At 41.9% G+C, this 21,621-nt stretch overlaps 1 protein-coding gene across 6 annotated transcripts in view; it reads right to left on the bottom strand.

Moving 5' to 3' along the window:
* Window positions 1-21,621, bottom strand: part of TASP1 (taspase 1) — a 185,411-nt gene that overhangs the window by 73,547 nt on the left and 90,243 nt on the right. For 4 of the 6 annotated variants that reach the window (XM_058679932.1, XM_058679933.1, XM_004593362.4 and 1 more), the window contains one exon: window positions 18,388-18,466. In XM_058679932.1, coding sequence (XP_058535915.1) covers window positions 18,388-18,466 — 79 coding nt within the window. The remainder of the gene's footprint in view (window positions 1-18,387; window positions 18,467-21,621) is intronic. The other 2 variants (XR_009247487.1, XM_058679934.1) reach the window with 1 other exon arrangement.

The following is a 21,621-nucleotide window of genomic DNA, read 5'->3' as shown; positions in this document are numbered from 1 at the left end:
TTATCTCACTATGCCACAAGAACCATTCCATAAAGTCAAGTCAGAGAGACGACAGGTCAGGGAACATAATTCCCACAAAAGCAAGTCTCTCCTAGGAAACAAAATGCCAAATTGAAGAAAGAGCAAAACAGCAAAAAGGGAGAAATGTCTTAGATAATGATAAAGAGAAACTAACAGAATGTGAACACATGTGGGCAAATATGGTGAATTAAAAATCAAGACAAGTCCCCTTCACTGAGCAAGTCTCAATGTATTTACCAACTCTGTCCTATAGTTCTTCAGATAAACTGAAAGATATCCACTTTCCTGGGCACAGAAATTTCTCCACAAGTAAAAATGCAGCAATGTTAGGGGCTGGGAATAAAACAGGAGTGGTGAAAAAGAACACCCCAGACCACCTGGATGCATTCAGTGTGAGACAGAAGTCACCGAACAATGGCGGGGTGGGTGGAGAGCCGAGAAACATCCTCCAGTGCGCACTAGGCCTTTCCAAAGCAAGGGCAGAACAGCCAGTTGCAGGAAAACCTCAGAGGTACGTAGGCATTAAACATCTCTGTAGTGATCTAATAAACTAGAAGGCAGATGGCACTGAACAGAAAGAGAGAAAATTTCCCCATGATTCCCAAAGCTGACAGACTGTGGGTAGATAAACAGATACCTGGAATGTTAGTGCTATTCAAATCCCAATCCCTGCTGGATGGGAAGTCTTAACACTACCATTAAACACTCCAGAGGCAGGAGTTCCTGCATGCTCTGCTGTGAGGCCCTGCCTCCCCAATTCATTTACACATGAGATTGATGAACTCTGTCCTACTGGATGCATGGAAGAAGGAGTGCTTAGCAACACATATTTTTTTCAGTCTCTTCTACTTTTCAAATATAACATTCAGTATATAATTAATAATTATGATATGAAAAAGTAAAACTAATGTGATCAGAAACAAGAGAAGGAACACTCAACCAAAGTAGACTACAAGAACCCAAATGTCAGAATTATCAGAAAATATTTTAAAGATGGAAAGAACAGTTTATGTAGTCATCTAGGGGAGACAACTAAACAGAAAAATACCTCAAATGAAAATATGCAGTCTAAAAAATCAAAATGCCTTCAATGCATCTAAGGGCAAAAAAACACAGTGAAAAACCTAAAACTTAATAAAATCTTGAGAAATTATCCAAGCTAAAAACCAGAAAAGAAATAAAGAGTAAATAGGATTAGAACATCCCACACATGTAGGATGCATCTAGCAGCAAATGAAGTAAAAAGAGAACAAGGCAAAAGAAATACATGAACATACAACTGTTGTGAAGTTTTTAAACTTGATGAACTAATAATTCAACATGCTAGTCAACACCCAAGACAGACAGACTACCTCACTTAGGGGCTTCACAGTATACATCTATCTCTACATCTTTATTTATCCATCTATCGATTTATCTATCTAAAACACAAAGGGGCAACCATAAAAGTTCTGACCATAAACAACTGGAGCAAAAAGACAATTAATGGCATCTTCCAATTACTGAAAGAAAAAAAAAGTCACCTTTGAATTCTCCATGCAGAGAAAAGATCCTTCAAAAGCAAAGAAGAATTAAAAACATTTCAAATAGACCCAATGATGAGAATTAACTGCCAGCAAACAAGAGCTTTAAAAATACTAACTAGCATTTTCCAGGCTATGGAGCAACGACAGCAGAAAAAGCTTGAGCTTGCACTTCAGAAGGAGAGAAACTCGGAGCCAGGATGTTGGCATAGCAGGCAATCATCTTATAGCGGGGATTCCATATGGGCGATGCCCAACTTGCATCCAGCTTCCTCCTATGCCTTGAGAAAGTAATGGAGGATGATCCAAGGCCTTGGATAACGAACTCAGAATAAAGTCTTATACATAATGCCTAAAACTGTAAAAGTCCTGGAAGAAATTATGAGGAAATTAGCCAATATTCACCAATATTCTTAAAATAATTGTCCCTTTTGGGCTGGAAAGAACATTTCAGAAATTCTTGGTAAGGACACAAACATATGAAAGTTATATTAAAAAATCATTGCTATTAGAATATCAAAAATAAAACAAAGAACAGTAAATGACCAAATGTACAGTATGTACAAATAATATCAGTGAGCAATCACGCAACAAATTTGATGCAGCTACTTTAAAACAATAAAGTTAATATATAAATCACTAGCTTCAGAGTTAGTAAAACCCTGACTTTCACAAATTGGACCAGGAGTACTGAAGCTGACAGTCCACTGAGAGGAAATGGGTTAGTAGGCAGTGAGGTCAGATTCTTGTCCAAATGAGAAAAACCAGCAAAATCCCTTTAACAGTGAACCAAGTGACCGCCTTCTCCCATGGGTTACCTGTAACATCACTGAAACTGGTTTTTTTTTTTTTAATCATGAGAATAAGCTCAACAAGATTATCAATACTCACCCCTGTAAAGGGCTTTTTAGTTTTCCCATAAGCAGGATAGACAGGATTACAATCCCAGCCCTCTGGTGGGTTTTGTTCTTGGCCCTCATCAGCTGTTATTCCAGCCCTCTGATTGGTTGTTAGTTGCTATTCTTCTCACCTGACTGGTTAAATCTAGCTAGGCAATCTCATGCACTGACAGGTTCCCGGGCAGTTCCTCCCTGGAGCATCCCTCTGGGCTGCTGCAGGAGGAAACTTCTCACTTCAGCCCATCGTGGTTCACTGGCCCTGTCCATAATGGAGAGTCTTCCTCAATGTGAGGATAGAACTGAGGCTGCCTTCATTGTTCCATAAAAAGATGACTAATACCATAAACTTTCAGTGGAATTACACTTGTATTTATAGAGAAAATTGTTCGTATTTCTAGGGGGGGAATTCATGGGTCATTTTTTTTTATTATTATTTCGAAGGGAAAATGGTTACTCAGAAAAGAACAATCACAAGGTTTGCCCACTGCCAAAGACATCCTCCAAGCAATCAATGCCTTTATGTGACGCCCTCCTGCAAAGAAGCTGGACCGATCCATGCTTAATCTAACAAGGGACTACAAAAAAGCTCAAGGGATATGGAACTGAAAGATGAGCTTGGGCAGTGGCATTTGGAGCAGTCATTAAGCTAATCCTGAAAGATCTAATGTCAATCACAGTGCCTGATTTGCACTCTCCATTCCAGCTTTCTTCTAATGTATAGCCTGGGAAACATCAGATAACACTATTAAGTCCTTGAGTCCCTACCAATGGTTTGTTTCCTCCCTTCAGCACAGCCTAGCCGTGCCTGTTGCAAACATACAAGGACTGAAACAGCAGAGAAGACCTCTGAATATTTCTTTCTATCTTTTTGCCTTTCAAATAAAAAGTAAATGGCCAATATGGTAGCATAGCAGTTTAAGCTCGACTTGCAATGTCAGCATCCCGTATGGGTGCTGGTTCAAGTCTTGGCTGCTCCATTTCAAATCTAGCTCCCTATTAATGTTCCTAGGAAAGCAGTGGAAGATGGTGAAAGTGTTTGGGGGCCAGTCACCCATGTGGGAGACATGAAGAAGCTCCTGGTTTCAACCTGGCCTGACCCTTTGTGTAACCATCTGTGGAGTGAAGCAGTGAACAGACAACATCTCTATTATACCTTTCTCTTTCCCTTTCTCTTTCTCACTCACACTTTCACACTCTCACTGCTGTATCTGCCTCTTCCTCTAACTCTACGTTTTAATAAGAGAAATGTTTATTAAATTTTAAAAATAAACAGTTTTCAAAAGTAAGCTGATTTGGTATAAAACTTTTGGCATTTCATGAATATAAAGGCTTTTCAGGAAGTTCATAAAAGTCTGCATGGATATCAAAAGCTTTTGTACCAAAATAAACATCTTCTCATTCTGTTTTCAAAAAACTTTTTTCAAGATTTATTTTATTTCTATCGCAAAGCCAGATATACAGAAAGAGGGAGGGACAGAGGAAGATCTTCTGTCCGATGATTCACTCTCCAAGTGAGCGCAACTGCTGGTGCTGCGCTGATCCGAAGCCAGGAGCCAGGAGCTTCTTCCAGGTCTCCCAAGGGGTGCAGGGTTCCAAGGCTTTGGGCTGTCCTCTACTACTTTTCCAACCACAAGCAGGGAGGTGGATGGGAAGCAGGGCTGCAGGGATTAGAACTGGTGCCGTTAAGGGATCCTGGTACATTCAAGGCAAGGTCTTTAGCCACTAGGCCACAATGCTGGGTCTCCCAAAACTTTTTTTTAACTTTACTTGAAAGCCAGAGTTACCCAGAGAGGGATCTTTCACGTACTCGCCAAGTCACTGCAGTGACTGGAGAGGGCCAGGCCAAAGCCAAGAGCTTCTTCCAGGTCTACTATGTAGATGCAGGGTCCATGGGAAAAGACCTCCATACACTGCTTTCCCAAGAGCATTATCACTAAGATGTATTATAAGTGGAGCAGCTGGAACATGAACTGGCACAAAGACGGGAGGCCAGCATTACAGACAGCATGTTAAACCATTACCCTACAAGGCTGGATTACACAAATTTTCTGAAATATTATACAAATACAACGCCAGTCTCAAGTCAAAGCCCTAAGGAGGCCTGACAGTTTTTATGTCTCCGAGTGCTAAGAGATCCAATGATCTTACTGAAGAGGTTACATGCAGACAGGCAAGATCCAGGAATAGCGCAAGCTAAGGAAACGGGAACAAAGAATGAACAATAAGAACAAAATTTCATAGTAGTGCCCATAAAGATGTTGATCACATAAATGAAGCCTTTATGAACATCTTGTCAGACTATGCAAGATGCAGCCTGCATGAAAAGTAACAGGAACCGTGCTTAGCCCCAAAGTTCAGAAGTTACAGACTGATCATTCAGATGGAGCAACTTCAGTTATCAGTTATCACTTCCCACACATACATACAAAAGCACAAGAGGATGGGTGCACACGACATAATTTATATAATCATTTTATGCAGATCAAGCATCTATATTTCTCTTTCACTGAATGAGATAAAAGGGAGAGGATGCTGTGGCATAGCAGGTAAAGATCTGTTTATTATTTTTATTGGAAAGGAGGATATACAGAGAGAGGGAGGGACAGAGGAAGATCTTTCATCCTATGATTCACTCCCCAAGTGAGCTCAATGGTCGGTGCTGTGCCGATCTGAAGTCAGGAGCCAGGAACTTCTTCCAGGTCTCCCACGCAGGTGCAGGGTTCCAAGGCTTTGGGCCGTACTCCACTGCTTTCCCAGGCCACAAGCAGGGAGCTGGATGGGAAGTGGAGCTGCCAGGATTAGAACCAGCATTGATATGGGATCCTGGTGCATTCAAGGCGAAGACTTCAGTCACTAGGCCACCATGCCAGGCCCAATATTTTTTAAAAAGCAATTCAATTTTAATCCAGTCTTTCTTCTGCTTTTCTCACATTTTTCTATATCCCTCACATCTATTCATCATCTACTTCACTTACATCAGTGAGTGAAGATTCTTTATGTAGTTCACATATTCCTATATTTTTGAAATTTGGATTTCTCTCTTTAAAAAAATGTTTATTTGAAAGGCGGAGCTGCATGGGATAGGGTGGCAGAGGAGAGATAGCCAAGTGAGTTACTGAAAGAAAGAAAAAAGAGAGAAAAATGAGAGAGAGAGAGAGAGAGAGAGAGACAGAGAGAGGAATAGAGAGAGAGAGAATCTAGCCATCAGTTCACTCCCAAAATATCCACCAGAGCCAGAGCTTGAGCTGGCCAAAGCCAGAGGCCACAACTTGCATGCCGGTCTCCCACAGGAGTTGCTGGAGCTCCAGTGTGTGCCCACACGCTGTCTTCAGAAGCATGGTAGCAAGAAGCCAGACCTCAGCTAGGGCAGCTGGAACGCAAACTGGCGTTCCTGGTGTGAGATGCCAACATCACAAGCTGTGGTTTATCCCATTGCACCAAAGTATCAATCCCTACAGGTTCCCACTTCTTCTCCAAACTAACCAGCTACCATGGACAGGGACAGAGCAAAAAAATGCATTTATGATTGGCTTAAATTTAGCTGTCTTCCTAATTCCTCTTTATTTCATTCCATTTGCAAGAGAATGAGGCAGGCACAGAATGATGTGCTAGTTCACTCCTCAACAGTCAGGGCTAAGGGCCCAGAATTCAGTCTATGTCTCTTACACAGGAATCACGAACCCAAGTACCCACCTGCTCCCTATCCGAATGCACATTAGCAGGAAGGTTAACCAGAAGTGGAAGCACTAGGACTCAGATCAGGCAAAACAACCTGGTCACTGCACCACATGCTTTCTTCTTTGCCTCAGATCCAAACATGAGAGAAGAGACTGGTCAGCTGCATGTGCTCAGGGCTACAGGGAAGGGAGCTGGAAAACAACAAACGTGGACCACGGAAATGCTGTCTTCCTGCTGACACGGCAATCTGTGGACCAACAGGACTGGCATCACCCAGAAACTCGTGACAACACAGAATCCCAAGACTCTTCACAGGGCTGCCGGATCACAGTGTGCATTTTAACACGATCTGCAGGTGATTCACACACACAAAAGTTTGAGAAAGATTGTGGTCAAAAAAAAAAAAAAGTAAACAGAAACTATTTCTGAAGGTACATTGCTAGGATTAATATTCACAATTCTTAAACATAGGAGACTGGAGCCTATACTGGCGTCTAAATGCCCATTTCCAGACAAAATTCAAACACACACACACACACACGTTATAGAGCTAAAACTCCCAATTCCTGGGTATTCATTTTTTTTTTCCTAACAGCCTGCCAACATCAGACATACCATGCACCTTCAGAAAGTGATGAGTTGTAGCATGTACAACTCACAGCAACAAATTATCAATTTACAAAACTCAAAAGTCAACATATTGTACCTCACAGTCATTTAAGCTGGCAAGACTTGAAAGTACACACAAATCTGAAGTAATGCACTGGAAATTCTTGATTTATGTTAAACAGCACTATGGAATCTAAACATTCACATGCTCAACCAAGCCCCATTCCTGGCCAGTCAGCACACTGATCATTTTACATATGTCCTTCCAATATAGATCGCCCAGTTATATTAATACCTAAAAAGTTTAAAGACCTTTCCATACGTTTTTTAAAATAAATCTTATTTCAACCACATTTTCTGAGCTAAAAGAAGCACCCAACACCATCACCACAATAAAATAATATCAAAAATGGCCCTTTGCTATAAAAGACACTTTTGCATTCAGTGAAATCGGCCTCTAACAAAAACCTTGTACAGGGAACCGAGGAGGGAAAGCCACGAAGGCCTTCGGTCCGGTAAGGCCACGAAGCAGAGCGTCAGAAAGAAATTGTTTTTTCTGCTCCTTTTGATGAGCTGTTCTTTCAAGTCAGGAAATTAGAAACAGGTGTGCCAGAGGGCACACACATCCTTGCTCCACACTGAAAAACACGCGTTTTCAATTTTCAAACATGAAAGGGACTCCTGTTGAATGAAAGAAGAAATGAAAATCCAGCCCTGTTTTCTGCGAACCATATGAAGGGAGCTCAGAAAGTCTTTGACAAGTTGCTCTACTTACTCCGGCTCCAGCTGACAGCAGGTAGTACTCGACAATAGGAAGGGCAGGCATTCTTTCAAGTGAGAACAATCAAAGGCAGAATTACATTAAGGATCACAGCACTAAAATTTTAACCCATCACTTGATTTTGTGTGTGTGTGTGTGTTTTCTACCAATTCTTCACCTCATGTTTTAATATTAGAAGTCTGCTCTGCCACGAAACAACAACAAAGCAATGCAAAATGAGTATCTAGTAAAAAGCAATGTGAAAAAAATCACAAACATCAGAAGAACACCTTGAGGCTCACTTGGTTCACTACAAATCTGGCCTACAGTTTCAGTCAAGACGTACTTCCCTTGCAGGAGAGGACGGGGTGTGAGGAACACCTTAGTGCACATGCGTGTGTGACGGGTGATGTGAAGCACTGCTGTGGTAGCAGAGCAGGAAGGCGGCAGCAAGAGAGATGTCAGAATGGCTGCAATGATGTTCAACACATCAGGGACACCTGCAAGTGCCCTGTGGCCTTACACGAATGGAGACAGGTGAGCACTGATGAAAGCTACGAAGCATTTTGATATGACCAATATTTCAGCACATTTCCATTTTGGTAGAAAAAAACACACATGCCTATATTATAAAGTACAGCTTCCATATCCTTTGAAGACAAGGACTGTCTTTTACTCCATTAATTACTATATCCAGACCACAGCATGAAAGAAAACAGCCATTGCTTTACTGTGTGAGAGCAATTATCAGTCATCTTGCCAAGGAGCAAAAGACATGAATTTATGAGGCATGGAAACACAATCTCCATGTCCTTAAAATTATGTTTGGGGGACTGGCACCATGGTGCAGTAAGCTAAGCTTCCATCTTTGGCGCCAGAATCCCATATGGGCACCGGTTCAGAATCTGGCTGTCCCTTTCTGATCTGGCTCCCTGCCTACGCCCTGAGAAAGCAGTGGAGGCTGACTTAAGTCCCTGTGGCCCTGCAACCATGTGGGACACCCATAGAAGTCTCCTGGCTCCTGGCTTTGGATAAACTCAGCTCTGGCTGTTATGGTGAAACCAAGGATGGAAGAAAACTCTGTCTTTCTCTGTGTAACCCTGCCTTTCAAATGAGAAAAAAAAAAACTTTTTTTTAAGATTGATTTATTTTTATACGGAAGGCATATTTATACAGAAAAGGAGACAGAAAGATCTTTCATCTGCTGATTCATTCCCCAAGTGGCCACAATAGCCAGAGCTGAGCTGAATAAAAGTCAAGAGCCAGGAGCTTCTTCTAGGTCTCCCACCTGGGTGCAGGGTCCCAATGATTTAGGCCACCTTTTACTACTTTCCCAGGCCACAAACAGGGAGCTGGATGGGAAGTGAAGCAGCTGAGACATGAACAGGTGCCCAAAGAGATTCTGGGCACATGCAAGGTGAGGACTTAAACTACTGTGCCAGATCCCTGAAAACAAATTTAAATTTAAGAAAGAAAGAAAGAAAGAAAGAAAGAAAGGAAGGAAGGAAGGAAGGAAGGAAGGAAGGAAGGAAGGAAGGAAGGAAGGAAGGAAGGAAGGAAGGAAGAAAGAAAGAAAGAAAGAAAGAAAGAAAGAAAGAAAGAAAGAAAGAAAGAAAGAAAGAAAGAAAGAAAGAAAGAAAGAAAGAAAGAAAAAACATGGAAGAATATTTAGTGGTGCAGAAAAATGTTATGTTAGATATAATTCTTTTTTTTTTTAAAAACATTTTTTTTTTTAAAGATTTTATTATTATTGGAAAGCCGGATATACAGAGAGGAGGAGAGACAGAGAGGAAGATCTTCCATCCGATGTTTCACTCCCCAAGTGAGCCGCAACGGGCCAGTGCGCACCAATCCGAAGCCGGGAACCAGGAATCTCTTCCAAGTCTCCCACACAGGTGCAGGGTCCCAAAGCTTTGGGCCGTCCTCAACTGCTTTCCCAGGCCACAAGCAGGGAGCTGGATGGGAAGTGGAGCTGCCGGGATTAGAACCGGCGCCCATATGGGATCCTGGGGCTTTCAAGGCGAGGACTTTAGCCGCTAGGCCACACCGCCGGGCCCAAGATATAATTCTAATATAACTGACTTCCCAACCTCCCTGCCCCTTCTTTCCCTCCTCTCTACCCTCTCCCTCTCTTTGTTCAATTTCTGAGATAACATTTTAAATTTACATTACAGTCATTACACTGATAGTGATTTACATTATGTTACAGTCATTTGCATTAATGTTCTACCAAATAAAGACATAGAAATAAGCATATTTAAAATCTCTAACATAAAAGTACATGGAAGTGGCCACAACGGACAAGTTTCTTAGAAAACTATACGGCATAATACAGACCTATACCTTACTTTGATCCATCAGTGACTTTCATTACATAAAAAGCAAGAAAAAATATGTTAATTGTTCATCACATATGAAGTAACCTAATTTGAGTTTGTTAAAACCTTAGAAAAGAATTCCCACACCAGACAAGTGCTTTCATTCTCAGAATTAGCTTCTATCCTTTGAAGCTAATGAACACTAATACCCCCACATAACAAAACAGTCCAAAGGGTCAAGTGTTTTAAGATAATATTTACAGGGCCCAGCACAGTGGGTCTAGCAATTAAAGTCCTCGCCTTGCACAGGCCAGGATCCCATATGGGCGCCAGTTCTAATCCCCGCAGCTGTGTTTCCCATCCAGCTTTCCTGCCTGCGCCCTGGGAAAGCAGTTGAGGACAGCACAAAGGCTTGGGACCCTGCACCTGCATGGGAGACCCGGAAGTTGTTTCTGGTTCCTGACTTCGGATAGGGTCAGCTCTGGCCATTAGGGCCACTTGGGGAGTGAATCAACCGACGGAAGATCTTCCTCTCTGTCTCTCCTCCTCTCTGTATATCTGACTTCCCAATAAAAAAATAAATAAAAATAAAATCTTCACAAAAATAACTTTTAAGAAAGATTATATTCACAAATGTTACTGTTTTGTATGTGTGCGTATGCTCACATCTATAAGTCATAATTCACAGAAAGATTTCTCAAGGAATAATCCCCGAGCTCTACTTACTACTCCTTGTGCTATTTCAGCTTCTGTGGCATTTCCTATACTCTGAGCACTCTGAGAATTTTGCCAAGTTGGACAAGATCACAGAGGCTTCTTACTTTGTAAGTATAAGAAACTTCAGGGAAGCCAGGGGCTCAGCTCTGGAGCATGGAGCAACACCATTTAACATCACCAAGGAAGTAAATCCGCCTTCTACCACAGGACAATTTATTAAATGTTTGACTAATTTTGCTTCTTCTTAAAGGAATCATTGCTCAACCTTTCAGAGTAACTTTTCCCTACTCAAAATGGTCTCTACGCCCAATCCAAAGACCAGAATACACTACTACTATTCTCAACCTTTACTTACCTTGCTCTCAGTGCTCAGGAGCTCACTGCCCCCGGTAATCATCTGCCTAACAATGCATAACCCTCAGAGTTCACAGTGGGAAAGGAAGCAAAGAAATAAATTATGGAGATGTCACTTTGGTATCTTTTGTAAAGACCAAAAATGTTAGAGATGATGCATACTCTGGAAAAGACACCTCGTGGAAGGGGACAGAGCATGACTGGTTAAACGATGAGTTACACATTTAAATAAGATAGTGTAACATGGACTATTCTGAATAAACATCTGATGAGGTGGGGATAGGGACCTACAACAGAAAGTAGAAAAGGCAAGGGTTGGGCCCGGCGGCGTGGCCTAGCGGCTGAAGTCCTCCCCTTGAACGCGCCAGGATCCCATATGGGCGCCGGTTCTAATCCCGGCAGCTCCACTTCCCATCCAGCTCCCTGCTTGTGGCCTGGGAAAGCAGTCGAGGACGGCCCAAGGCTTTGGGACACTGCACCCGCGTGGGAGACCCGGAAGAGGTTCCTGGTTCCCGGCATCAGATTGGCGCACTGGCCCATTGCGGCTCACTTGGGGAGTGAATCATCGGACGGAAGATCTTCCTCTCTGTCTCTCCTCCTCTGTGTATATCTGGCTGTAATAAAAAAATGAATAAATCTTTAAAAAAAAAAAAAGGCAAGGGTAGGAACATAGGACTATATCCCAACTGCCAAGGAGACCTCAGGGAATGGGAGTGCCTTCGGAGGCCGAGAACTCAGGTCATCCACTCCCGTTTGGATCTACCACAAGGGATGGAAGCCCAAATCCTACCCCGCAGAAGCCATTGTCATCGGAACAACAGCCAGGAGCCCTGAGCGGTCCGCAGAAACAGAACAGTACACTTCTTTCAGGAATCGGGAGAGGAGCTTTCTCTGGTCCTTACTTAGTTCCAACTTTGGTCCCCACCCTCTCTTGCAATGACCATCAGGGTTAATCCAAAGCTCCCCCCCACTCAAAAAAATTAGATTACATAGACAGAGAACAACAACGAAAGCTTAGTGCCACTCAGGAAACAGCCTGGACTCACATATACCTTACTAGGCAGGACATGAACATAAGTTACTCCTCACTAAAGTATTGAAGATTTCCCTGCACACCCCTCCTAAAACTTTTCTGCACCTCAACTGTTGACATATGCCTTGTTAGAGTTATAAGCCAACATGGACTATCCCAAAATCCACCCAAGTTCAGTAAAAATTATGCTTCAACACTATGAACTACTAAATACAAAAATGAAAATAGACACGAGACAGCTTAATAGTACCCTATAGCCATTTTAAGGTATATAGCAGCCAGTTGTATATAAAATAAAATTGAAATGTCAATGAAGTAAACATAGGATGTGGTTAAGAACTTGCATTTTCTAACATATTGGTCACTCAATACCATATCATTTAACTCCATAAGGTTGTAAACAGTTGCTGGCTTTTAATTGGTCAGGATGATATTCTGCCAGCTCTGTCTTCAGACCACAGATGGTCTCCCAAGCAATTGTTGAATTTATCTGGACAATAAGATGCTGGACTCTATGCTTGCAATGACTGGATTTCAACTGTAACACTACAACTAGGTGGAGAAATCCACCAAGCGGGGAGGGAACAGGGAGGGACTGGGGAATCCCAGAGCCTATGAAACTGTTATAAAATCAAATGTAATAAAAAAAAAAAAAGAAAAGAAAAGAAAAGAAAAGAAAAGGCAAGGGTAGGAATAGGAACATCAAGGCATGTCTGAAGCAAGAATCTGACAGAAAGCTACAGCAGACTTCAGATAAGGCCTATGGACCCTGCAGGAGGACTCCCTACAGGCCCTGCAGGAGGATTCTCTATGGGTCCTGCAGAGGACTTCCTACAAACCCTACAGGAGGACTTGGGCATTCTCTTCAAGGAAAACAGGAAGCAACTAGATAACAAAAGCTGCATTCAAAAAGTGTGACCTGATCTGAGTTAGGCTGGAACACCAACTCCAGTACTGACACCTGAATGAAGGAAACAGGAGCAAAACCAGAAACAAGCAGCAAACTACACAGACAATCCATGTTAGAAATGATGGCACCTCACTCTTTTGGCAGTTCTGGGTAGGTACCAGGAGCAGCTGGACTCCAAATATGCTGAGAGAATAGACAGGGTCTGTTGCTGGTTGGCTTGTGGGTGAGACAGGCAAAAGGCTAAAGATGGCACCGAGATTTTTGACGTGACACCAAGAAAACGGGAGTCTGGCAGACAAAAATGCGGATGCTATCAGCACCCGGATGGTACCCGGCCATCAGACTGGGGGGCACACCGAGGGAATGAACACAGACACTGGTTCAAGAACTAGGCCTGGGAGCTCCCCCAACTCTGAATGGTCAGAAAGATGAGAAACATTAACAGCCATCAAGGTGGGAGGAAGACCAGAGACTGGTTCTCTCGTAGTTACAGAGCAACATTTTCAGCAGAAAATCATCAGAGCCAGCTGTGCCAAAATACTGCTCTTAGGACTCCAACATGACCAGTCGATCTGGGAGGTAATTAGTAATCTCAACAAGAGCAGATGGGTGCAGTGCCAGAAGTAGAATCTTAACTGAAGACGACTCAAGGGTGCAGGAGGACAACACTAAGACAAATAATAAAACAAGTGCAGACAACTGCTTTACACGTTTTACTTTGAAAGGTCGCTAAGAAATGAGAGGAGAGCTGAAAGGTAGGCTGGATCCCTGGGAGACCTGCACACAGTGCTTGATCTCAGCTAGAGGGACTGGGACACAGGAGGTACAAGGGAGCAACGACTGCTGCTAAGAAGGGAAGCTGACAGCAGGCATCCCCGTCTACCTCCCCAAACACCCCAGGAGCAATGACCCTGTGCCATTTGCAGGCAGTCCAGCAATGGCCTCCTAACCCTCATGGAACAACCTTCTATGGCACATGGTTCTCCAGCACCCCAACAAGGGTTCACCGGCCAGAGTTCTCTATCCTGAAGCCATTCTGTCTCCCAGACGGCTGCTAATTAAGGTGAAAAACACGGGGGGAATGGCACACGTTCCCCACTCTTGGGGAGGAGATTCCAATTGCTAGCTAGGAAATGTAAAGGAATGAAGCTGTTCTCGGTTTTTACAATTTTTTTTAATCAAACCACCTTGAAGCTCCTGCTGGAACCTATGGCTCTCACAGCTCTCAGGTTCCAAGACAACCTAAAGTCAAAAGCTACGAAAGCTTTTTTTTTTTTTGTCTTTTGTTGTTGTTGTTGTTTTAAGGAAAACATGAATCACTGAGCTTCAGACAAGAAACAAGGAAGCACAATTTTCTTCATGCCAAAGGACAGTAAGAAAGGGAGACTGAGCCTACACCTTCTGATCCCCAATCAGTTGCCAGCAAGTATCCCCGGATTCACTGCTTTCTCTTTAAGAAAAAAACAGAGCTGCAGAGACAAGTAACAGAAGACCAGCGTTAAGGTCAAGCAGAGCATAAACTTCATCTCCTGCTTTTTTCCCTCCTTCTGATCTTCTAATCCTCAAGCTGCTCTTCCTTTCCATTGCCAGACACAGGGTACAGATGTACCTTACATTAAGCATCTGATGTGTGACTGAAAAATGATGTGTGAGGCCGAATTTGGCAAATTGAATCATATTTTTAAACACTATTTAGAGGAATTCCATGGCGAATAATCTTTTTTGAAGCTGTAAGCATCTTTCTAGAACAAGGCTGGCATCGCACATGCATTTCTTCCTTTTTATTTGTTTATTAGGCACTTAACATGTGCGAGGCTCTGTGCCAGGTGTTTTGGAGACACAAACATACCTACAGCCTCCGTTTCTTCGCTTCAGGAAAGAACGAAACCAATGATGCATTTTCATCAAAAAAGAAAAAAAAGTGTGGGGGGTATAACCTGAAAATAGGAAAAGCTTTTACTGTAATTTACACACTCAAAAATATACTTTTTTTAACATTTAAAATTTCTGGGGTCAGGAGGTTCACCCTGACGGTTGTCCTCCAGACTGCTTCTCTACACAGGCTATCCCCAGGAGCTGCTCCTTCCAGGAAGAACCATGGAGAAGCTGCAGGCAGTGAGTTTAACTGCCATTTCAGAGGATTACCATATGATAAAGATCTGAAGATTAAAATGACAGCACACACAAGAAGGATTGCAAACAATAATGAGGCATGACTGTTATTAGTGGAACAAATACTTCTCATTGAAGGAATAGCCCCAGTTCTATTTTACTGTAAAGCAACAACAATGGCTAAGTGCTGAGAAAGCAGTGTCTTGACTGTCTTTTTTTGCTCCATGGCGGTGTAGAAACAATGGAATATCTTATAAAAGGGAGCCTTAAACTCCCTACTCTGGGCCAAGAAATGCACTAAGTGTTTTCCACATATCAACGCATTCAATCCTTAACATCAGTGAGAGATGCTATTCCTGCTTTATAAATACCCTCTTGCACAGGTCCCCCAACTAGTGAGTCTGGAAGAATCTACTCTGCTCCCTTCCTAGCAAGGTAAAATTCCACAATGCCAGACTTCAGGCCGAGTTTACCAGATCAGCTCCTACTACCCAACTCCACCCCTCCCCACCCAGTGATGAGAACAAGATGCTGGAGTTTACCCCCAAACTAATGAGCAACTCGCCTGTCTGGCCTTGAGACTCCTCTGCTGACCAGAACTAACCATCTTCTCTCCGCTTTCAATTATCACCTTCCAAGATACATAAACCTAAAATATAGGCCAGCTCTCTAGATTTTCTGCAACAGCCTAAGGCATAAGTCTTTATTTCATCCAAAAAAAACTTACAAAACCCTGTGCTCTATCTTTCTTAGCTCTCGGTCACCCGACTCTGCCTTGTGTTCCCATTGTCGTCTAGTAATAACCTCAGAAGAACCAAGAGCGAGGTCATGACACAAAGTCCCACAGATAGGACAAACTGGAGATGCAGCTGATACGGTATGAGCAGAATGCGGCTCTCAACCTCACAGAGAAGTTTAAACCACCCAGAGATAAGTCGCAGTACCAACAGTGGAAGTACCTAACGAGAGGGTCTCAGGTCATTATGAGGGTACCCCAAAGGGTAACTCCCACAGTAGTATCATTACCCAAGCCTGAACTGGAGCAGCTCCTCACTCACTCTGTTCTACCCGGCTCACCTTGTGGGCTTTTTCTTTCCCAAGCATCTTCCTCAGACGACAAACTGATGACACTGTCTGAGCTTTGACTACGAATCTCTGAAACCATAAGCCAAAAAGAAACTTTCCTTCATGAGTAGCTTCTCTCTGTATTTCTTGTAGTAATGAAAAGCTAACTAATATGTCAATCATGATCATGTTCTCTGGGCTAACAGCAGTTACTCTTTTAACTTGGGGGAAAAACTGTAACATGACAAGCCCGGTATCCAAGGGAAATGGTTATATAAGAGGTCACGAATTGCATGAAGCTATTTTGAACTGAAACACAATGGGAGAAGGATGGGGAAGAAGGAGACTTCAACCTAAAGTTTGGCTTTGCTAACCCAGGGCATTTTGCTTAACAGAGTCAAACCCATAAAATACATTCTAACTCCAATGTCCACATGACTGGTTTAAAAGAGGGAAACTGGGGTTGAATCTCCTTTCCAAAATGACTCAGGCAAGTTCTCGAAAAACTGTTCTTAAGTAGAATGCAGTTCCCCTAATACTTAGATTTTGTAGTTACTTCCTGATACGGAATAACAAGTTAACCCATTGAGCAACACACTGAATAAAAATAAAAGCAACACAATCCGTGCTATGAACTGAGACTTCTTTGAGAAAAATAAAAATGAAATAATGAATTTATCTTTGGCTTGTTCATAATTTTCCATAAACACAGGGTCACAGTTACATGCAACAACCAAGGAGTAAACTTCACATATGTCAGGATTATCATGGCCTTCCAATGAAATACTAGTAATCACATTTAAAATTATTACATTTCTTAACTTTTCAAAAACAAAAAACTACAAAGCAATTTTTGCGGATTATGTTACTATGACTTAAATTTGACATTAATCTATGTTCAGACTTTGCCTGATAGGCCAGTTTCTCATACTCTTATTTTTCCATTGATGGAAGAAATTGACAGTCAGAAGGCTGCTACAAAAATCAAGCAGGCAGATATAGGGCTGAAATAACAAGCCCAAGTAGCACAAATGGAAGAAAGATACAGATATGAGAAGGTGCCAAGATTTTAAGTCTGAGAGAATACTAGAATGTTACGGGCAATAAAAGCAATAGAAAATGTAAGAAAAAAAAGTGTTCTTGGGTAGGGATAAAGAATAAGATATCCTTTGAACACATTAAGCCTAATGCACATACATTATATTAGTCCTTTAGAGACATTTCTAGCCAGAAATCAGAAAGAACTCATGTGCATCTCAGAAGAAAAATTAGTGTAATAGATATGGAACCCAATACCCACAGAAAGAACAGTCCAGTCAGGTAAACAGCAGCAACACCAAACTATCCAAGGAAAGTGAAACAGGAACATAGTGACCAGTGGAAACCCACACACAGAGCTGCTAGCAAAGAAAGAATAAAGGAAGAATTTGAAGAAGGCCAAGTTAGAGTAGGTCAGAGGAACAGAACAAGCTAAGAGAGGCCCAAGATCTATTATACAGGCAAACAGAAAAGAACCACCTACTTCACAGATCACAGAAAAAGTAAATAATAGGTAGAAGAGGGTTACTGGACTGAGGTGTATCACAATGTGGAAAAAAACTGAAGACAAAAAGGAAGAGAAGATGGCCAAATCCACCTACCATCATGACAAAGCATGAAGGCGTTCAAGAGAAAGCTAGAGGACTATAACATGAGGGATAGCATGCTAAAGAGATGAACCAGTATTATTTTGTCAACTGGAAGTATCCCATGCAAACGGTAGAGGCTTGAAGTGTATCTAGTCCAAGCTTGTGAAAACCCAGAAGCAGACAATGACATTTCTGGCCATTACCTCCCCAGCTCCTCATTCCCCACCTCATGGATACCCAACACTCATCCACAAACATTCGTTACTAAAAGAGAATAACTTTCCTAATAGATGTAGAAAAAAAAAAGGCATACCTACATTTTATTAAAAAATAGAGTTGGAGGAATAGATACCATAAATCATACATTTAAGAAACCCTCTCAGTTTTATGTAAACATGTTAGTTTTTGAAACAACTCACTAATTTTGTGTCTCTTGTGATCTAAATTTGGTACCATCACGGGTTATCAGAGGAATATTTTACATCTCTCTCTCTCCCTCTCTCTCTCTCTCTCTCACACACACACACACAATTAACGCAGCTAACTCCAGAGTTACAATGAAATTGTTAGCCAAGAATTTGTAAAGATGACACTGAAAAATCCTTATAACATCCTAAACACAAAAGATCTTGCATGGTTCAATTCTCTTGTCTAGGCAGTGTCTTGGCATATGTTTTACATTTATCTAAAAATATGGATTTTCATCATTAAATAACTGGCAAGACAAAGTTTGAAAAATGGTCATGAAAGCAGCAACTACCTGAGGTACTCACAGCTGTGGAGTAGGGACTGTGAGCTCCAGTATTTTCAGCCCAGCAGCCACATCCATAAAGAGCAGCCTAAAAAAAGAACCAGAATAGAACATTTCAGAAATATCATACAAAAGTTTAAGCATTCAACAGAAGACAAAAATCATATCCATTTAACAAAGCCTGATTTAATAATGATTAACAATGAGATGATAATACCAGGTGTTGAATAAGATTTACCCAAACAATGGTTTTAATACTATTAAAATTACACTTTCAGCTAGTCCACTAATCCATGATTTTTTCAGAAAAATGCAAAAGGAAGTATCTTGGTCTCATCAGAAGTACTTGTTCCTCACGAAAACAAAAGTTTTTTTTAAAATTTCACAGTATGTCAACTAACTGCTCTTCTAACTCCTTGAAAGCAGCGGGGTTGGCTTTAAAACAACAGTTCTCAAACTTGGTCCATTGACTCCTTGGGAAGTTGGCTAATAAACATCCTAGACATGGTGGTTCTGTAGTTGGTAGAGGTCTAAGAATAGGAACCATTAACCAACACTCTGGGCTGCTGGGATGCAGGTGGTTTTCCGGCCACCTCTGTGGAACCCTGATTCAGGAGGAACATTCCCATGACTCCCTTGAGTAAGCTCTCAATAGGAACTGCAAAAGCTCTGTCTCAAAGAGCCCTGTATGTGCCACTATGTCCTACCAGATGAACAGATAGGAGACAATAAGAACCACTAGAGCTAATTACTATTCTAGGTGATGGAACAGATTTACACCCCTGAAATCTCTAGGGACACAATAAGCTACTCTACTTTTACAAGACTATGGCTATCACTCCAATTTTTTTCATTACTGCCACCTAGAATGTCTGGATTCACCTCCTCATTATCTACAATGACTTCTCTGTCTTTGGGAGGGAATTCACAACTGGTGACTTCTCCACTCCTTAGCTAGAAAAGCTCTTAGTTAGACATCACAGAGGAATACAAGGAGCCATGGTCAAGAATTCCTTTCTACATGCTTGGTAAGAATGAGAAGCGGGACAAGATCTACATGTCAGTCAGTAATAAAAGAAAAGCAAAAAAGGCTAAATAATTTGGCATAACAATATGTGGAATCCACTGCAAAGATTAAAAACAAAGAATCAAGCCGAATAAGATCCTTTTTTTTTAATTTTTTTTTAAACACTTATTTATTTTTATTACAAAGTCAGATATACAGAGAGGAGGAGAGACAGAGAGGAAGATCTTCCATCCGATGATTCACTCCCCAAGTGAGCCGCAGCGGCCGCTGCGCACCGATTCAATGCCGTGAACCTGGAATCTCTTCCGGGTCTCCCACGCGGGTGCAGTGTCCCAAAGCCTTGGGCCGTCCTCGACTGCTTTCCCAGGCCACAAGCAGGGAGCTGGATGGGAAGTGGAGCTGCCGGGATTAGAACCGGCGCCCATATGGGATCCCGGGGCCTTCAAGGCGAGGACTTTAGCCGCTAGGCCACACCGCCGGGCCCCCGAATAAGATCTTTAGAAACAAACACAGCAAGACTTTCAAAATGTATGCTTTAATATCAAGAGGGAAAAAAAGCTACACTAACACCCAGTTTCATGATAACTAATGAAGAAATTAAGGTTCTTCCACACCACAGAACTACCGTAATCTGGGTGCTCACTTCTGAAAACTGGGGAATTGGCTAAGACTGGAAATGATGATCACAGAGGTTAGCTTTCCATGAAATTCTACTGTTTTTATTATTATTTTACAAAGATCTTAGGATTCACTTGTTCCAACAGTCTACCCTATGTAGCAATCTCCATGAAACAGCCCGCACACTCCTGCTACTGCCAGCCTCATTACTTCACGAGAGAAAGTCACCTTTCCTGAGAATTAGATCAGAGTCCAGGATAACTGCATAAAGTCTACCATGTTCATGGGACCCTCGGCGCCCATTTTCAGCTGTAACTGATGGTAACCTTCTAAAAAGAGCCAAGATGTAAATAAGACACTCTCACCTTGGCAGTTAGTAAGAAATCTGTTAATGTTTCGAAAATATATGCGTCAGTTTTCTGAGACTGCTCACTCAGTATGACAGCTATATGCCTTTCAGAAGTGATTTAGCACACAGGTTTCAAAAGAAAACTAGCACACTTACAGCATAAGCCATTCAACGGCTGCTTCCTGGTGTGCATGTGAGGTCAGCCAGACTTATGAAGACACGAGGCGTCAGCAGTACAACTCATTCCTTCCTAACTGAAAACTCTGCACACTTTCCCATCACGCTTCTCTCTCACAATTATCTTTACCAGGAGGCTACACTCAGAAAATAGCAAGTAAGGCCTTTAGGACGTCTCTTCAAAATCCAGTGGAATACCAGCACTGTGATGTAGTGGGTAAAGCCACAATTTATGGTAGGCACCATTTCATGTTCTGGCTGCTATACTGCCAATAAGTTCACTGCTAATATTCCAAGAAAAGCAGCAGAGGACAGTCCATATACTTGGGCCCCACCACCCACGTGGGACACTGAAATGAAACTCCTGGCTCCAGAACTCAGCCTGACCCAGTCTCAACCATTGCAGCCATCTGCACAGGAAATGGGATGGAAAGATTTCTACCCCTACCAGCATCCCTTCCTGCCTCTCTGTAACTTGGACTTTCAAATAAATAAATAAATTTTCTAAACAATGGGGAAAAAAGCCAGTGGAGGCTGCCTTTCTAGCAAACAACATGCAGGCTTACCTCAGCAGAAAAAAAACAGACCCTAACACACACTGCTGGGGGGATGTAACCTTAGTACAATCATTTTAGAAGACTGTATGGAGGAGATTCCTCAGAAATCTGAAAACTGATCTACCATATGATCGAGCCATCCCACTAGGGGAAATTACCCAAAATAAATGAAATCAACATATGATGAGTTATTTGTACCTCCATGTTTATAGTAGCTCAATTCACAATACCTAAACTACAGAATCAACTTATCAAAATGAGATTAACATTTTGTGATTTGATTATTATTTACAGCAAAATGTCAATCTCACTCATTTAGGCTACTGTTTTTTGTACTGCATGCATTAGTTTCCACAGATCAAGGAAAACATATTTATGTTTTTGAGGCTGGCTTATTTCACTAAGCATAATGATTTCTCCAGATAGAGTAGATAAATAAAGCCATTTTTTTAACCAGTCATCTTGACAGACTGATCCCATACTTTAGTACCGTATTTTCCAGTAAGCACCTTTAT

The sequence above is a fragment of the Ochotona princeps genome, chromosome 22 (genome assembly GCF_030435755.1).
Source record: "Ochotona princeps isolate mOchPri1 chromosome 22, mOchPri1.hap1, whole genome shotgun sequence".
NCBI lineage: Eukaryota > Metazoa > Chordata > Mammalia > Lagomorpha > Ochotonidae > Ochotona > Ochotona princeps.
The sequence above is the reverse complement of the archived record's forward strand: the minus strand, read 5'-3'. Positions and strand labels throughout refer to the sequence as shown.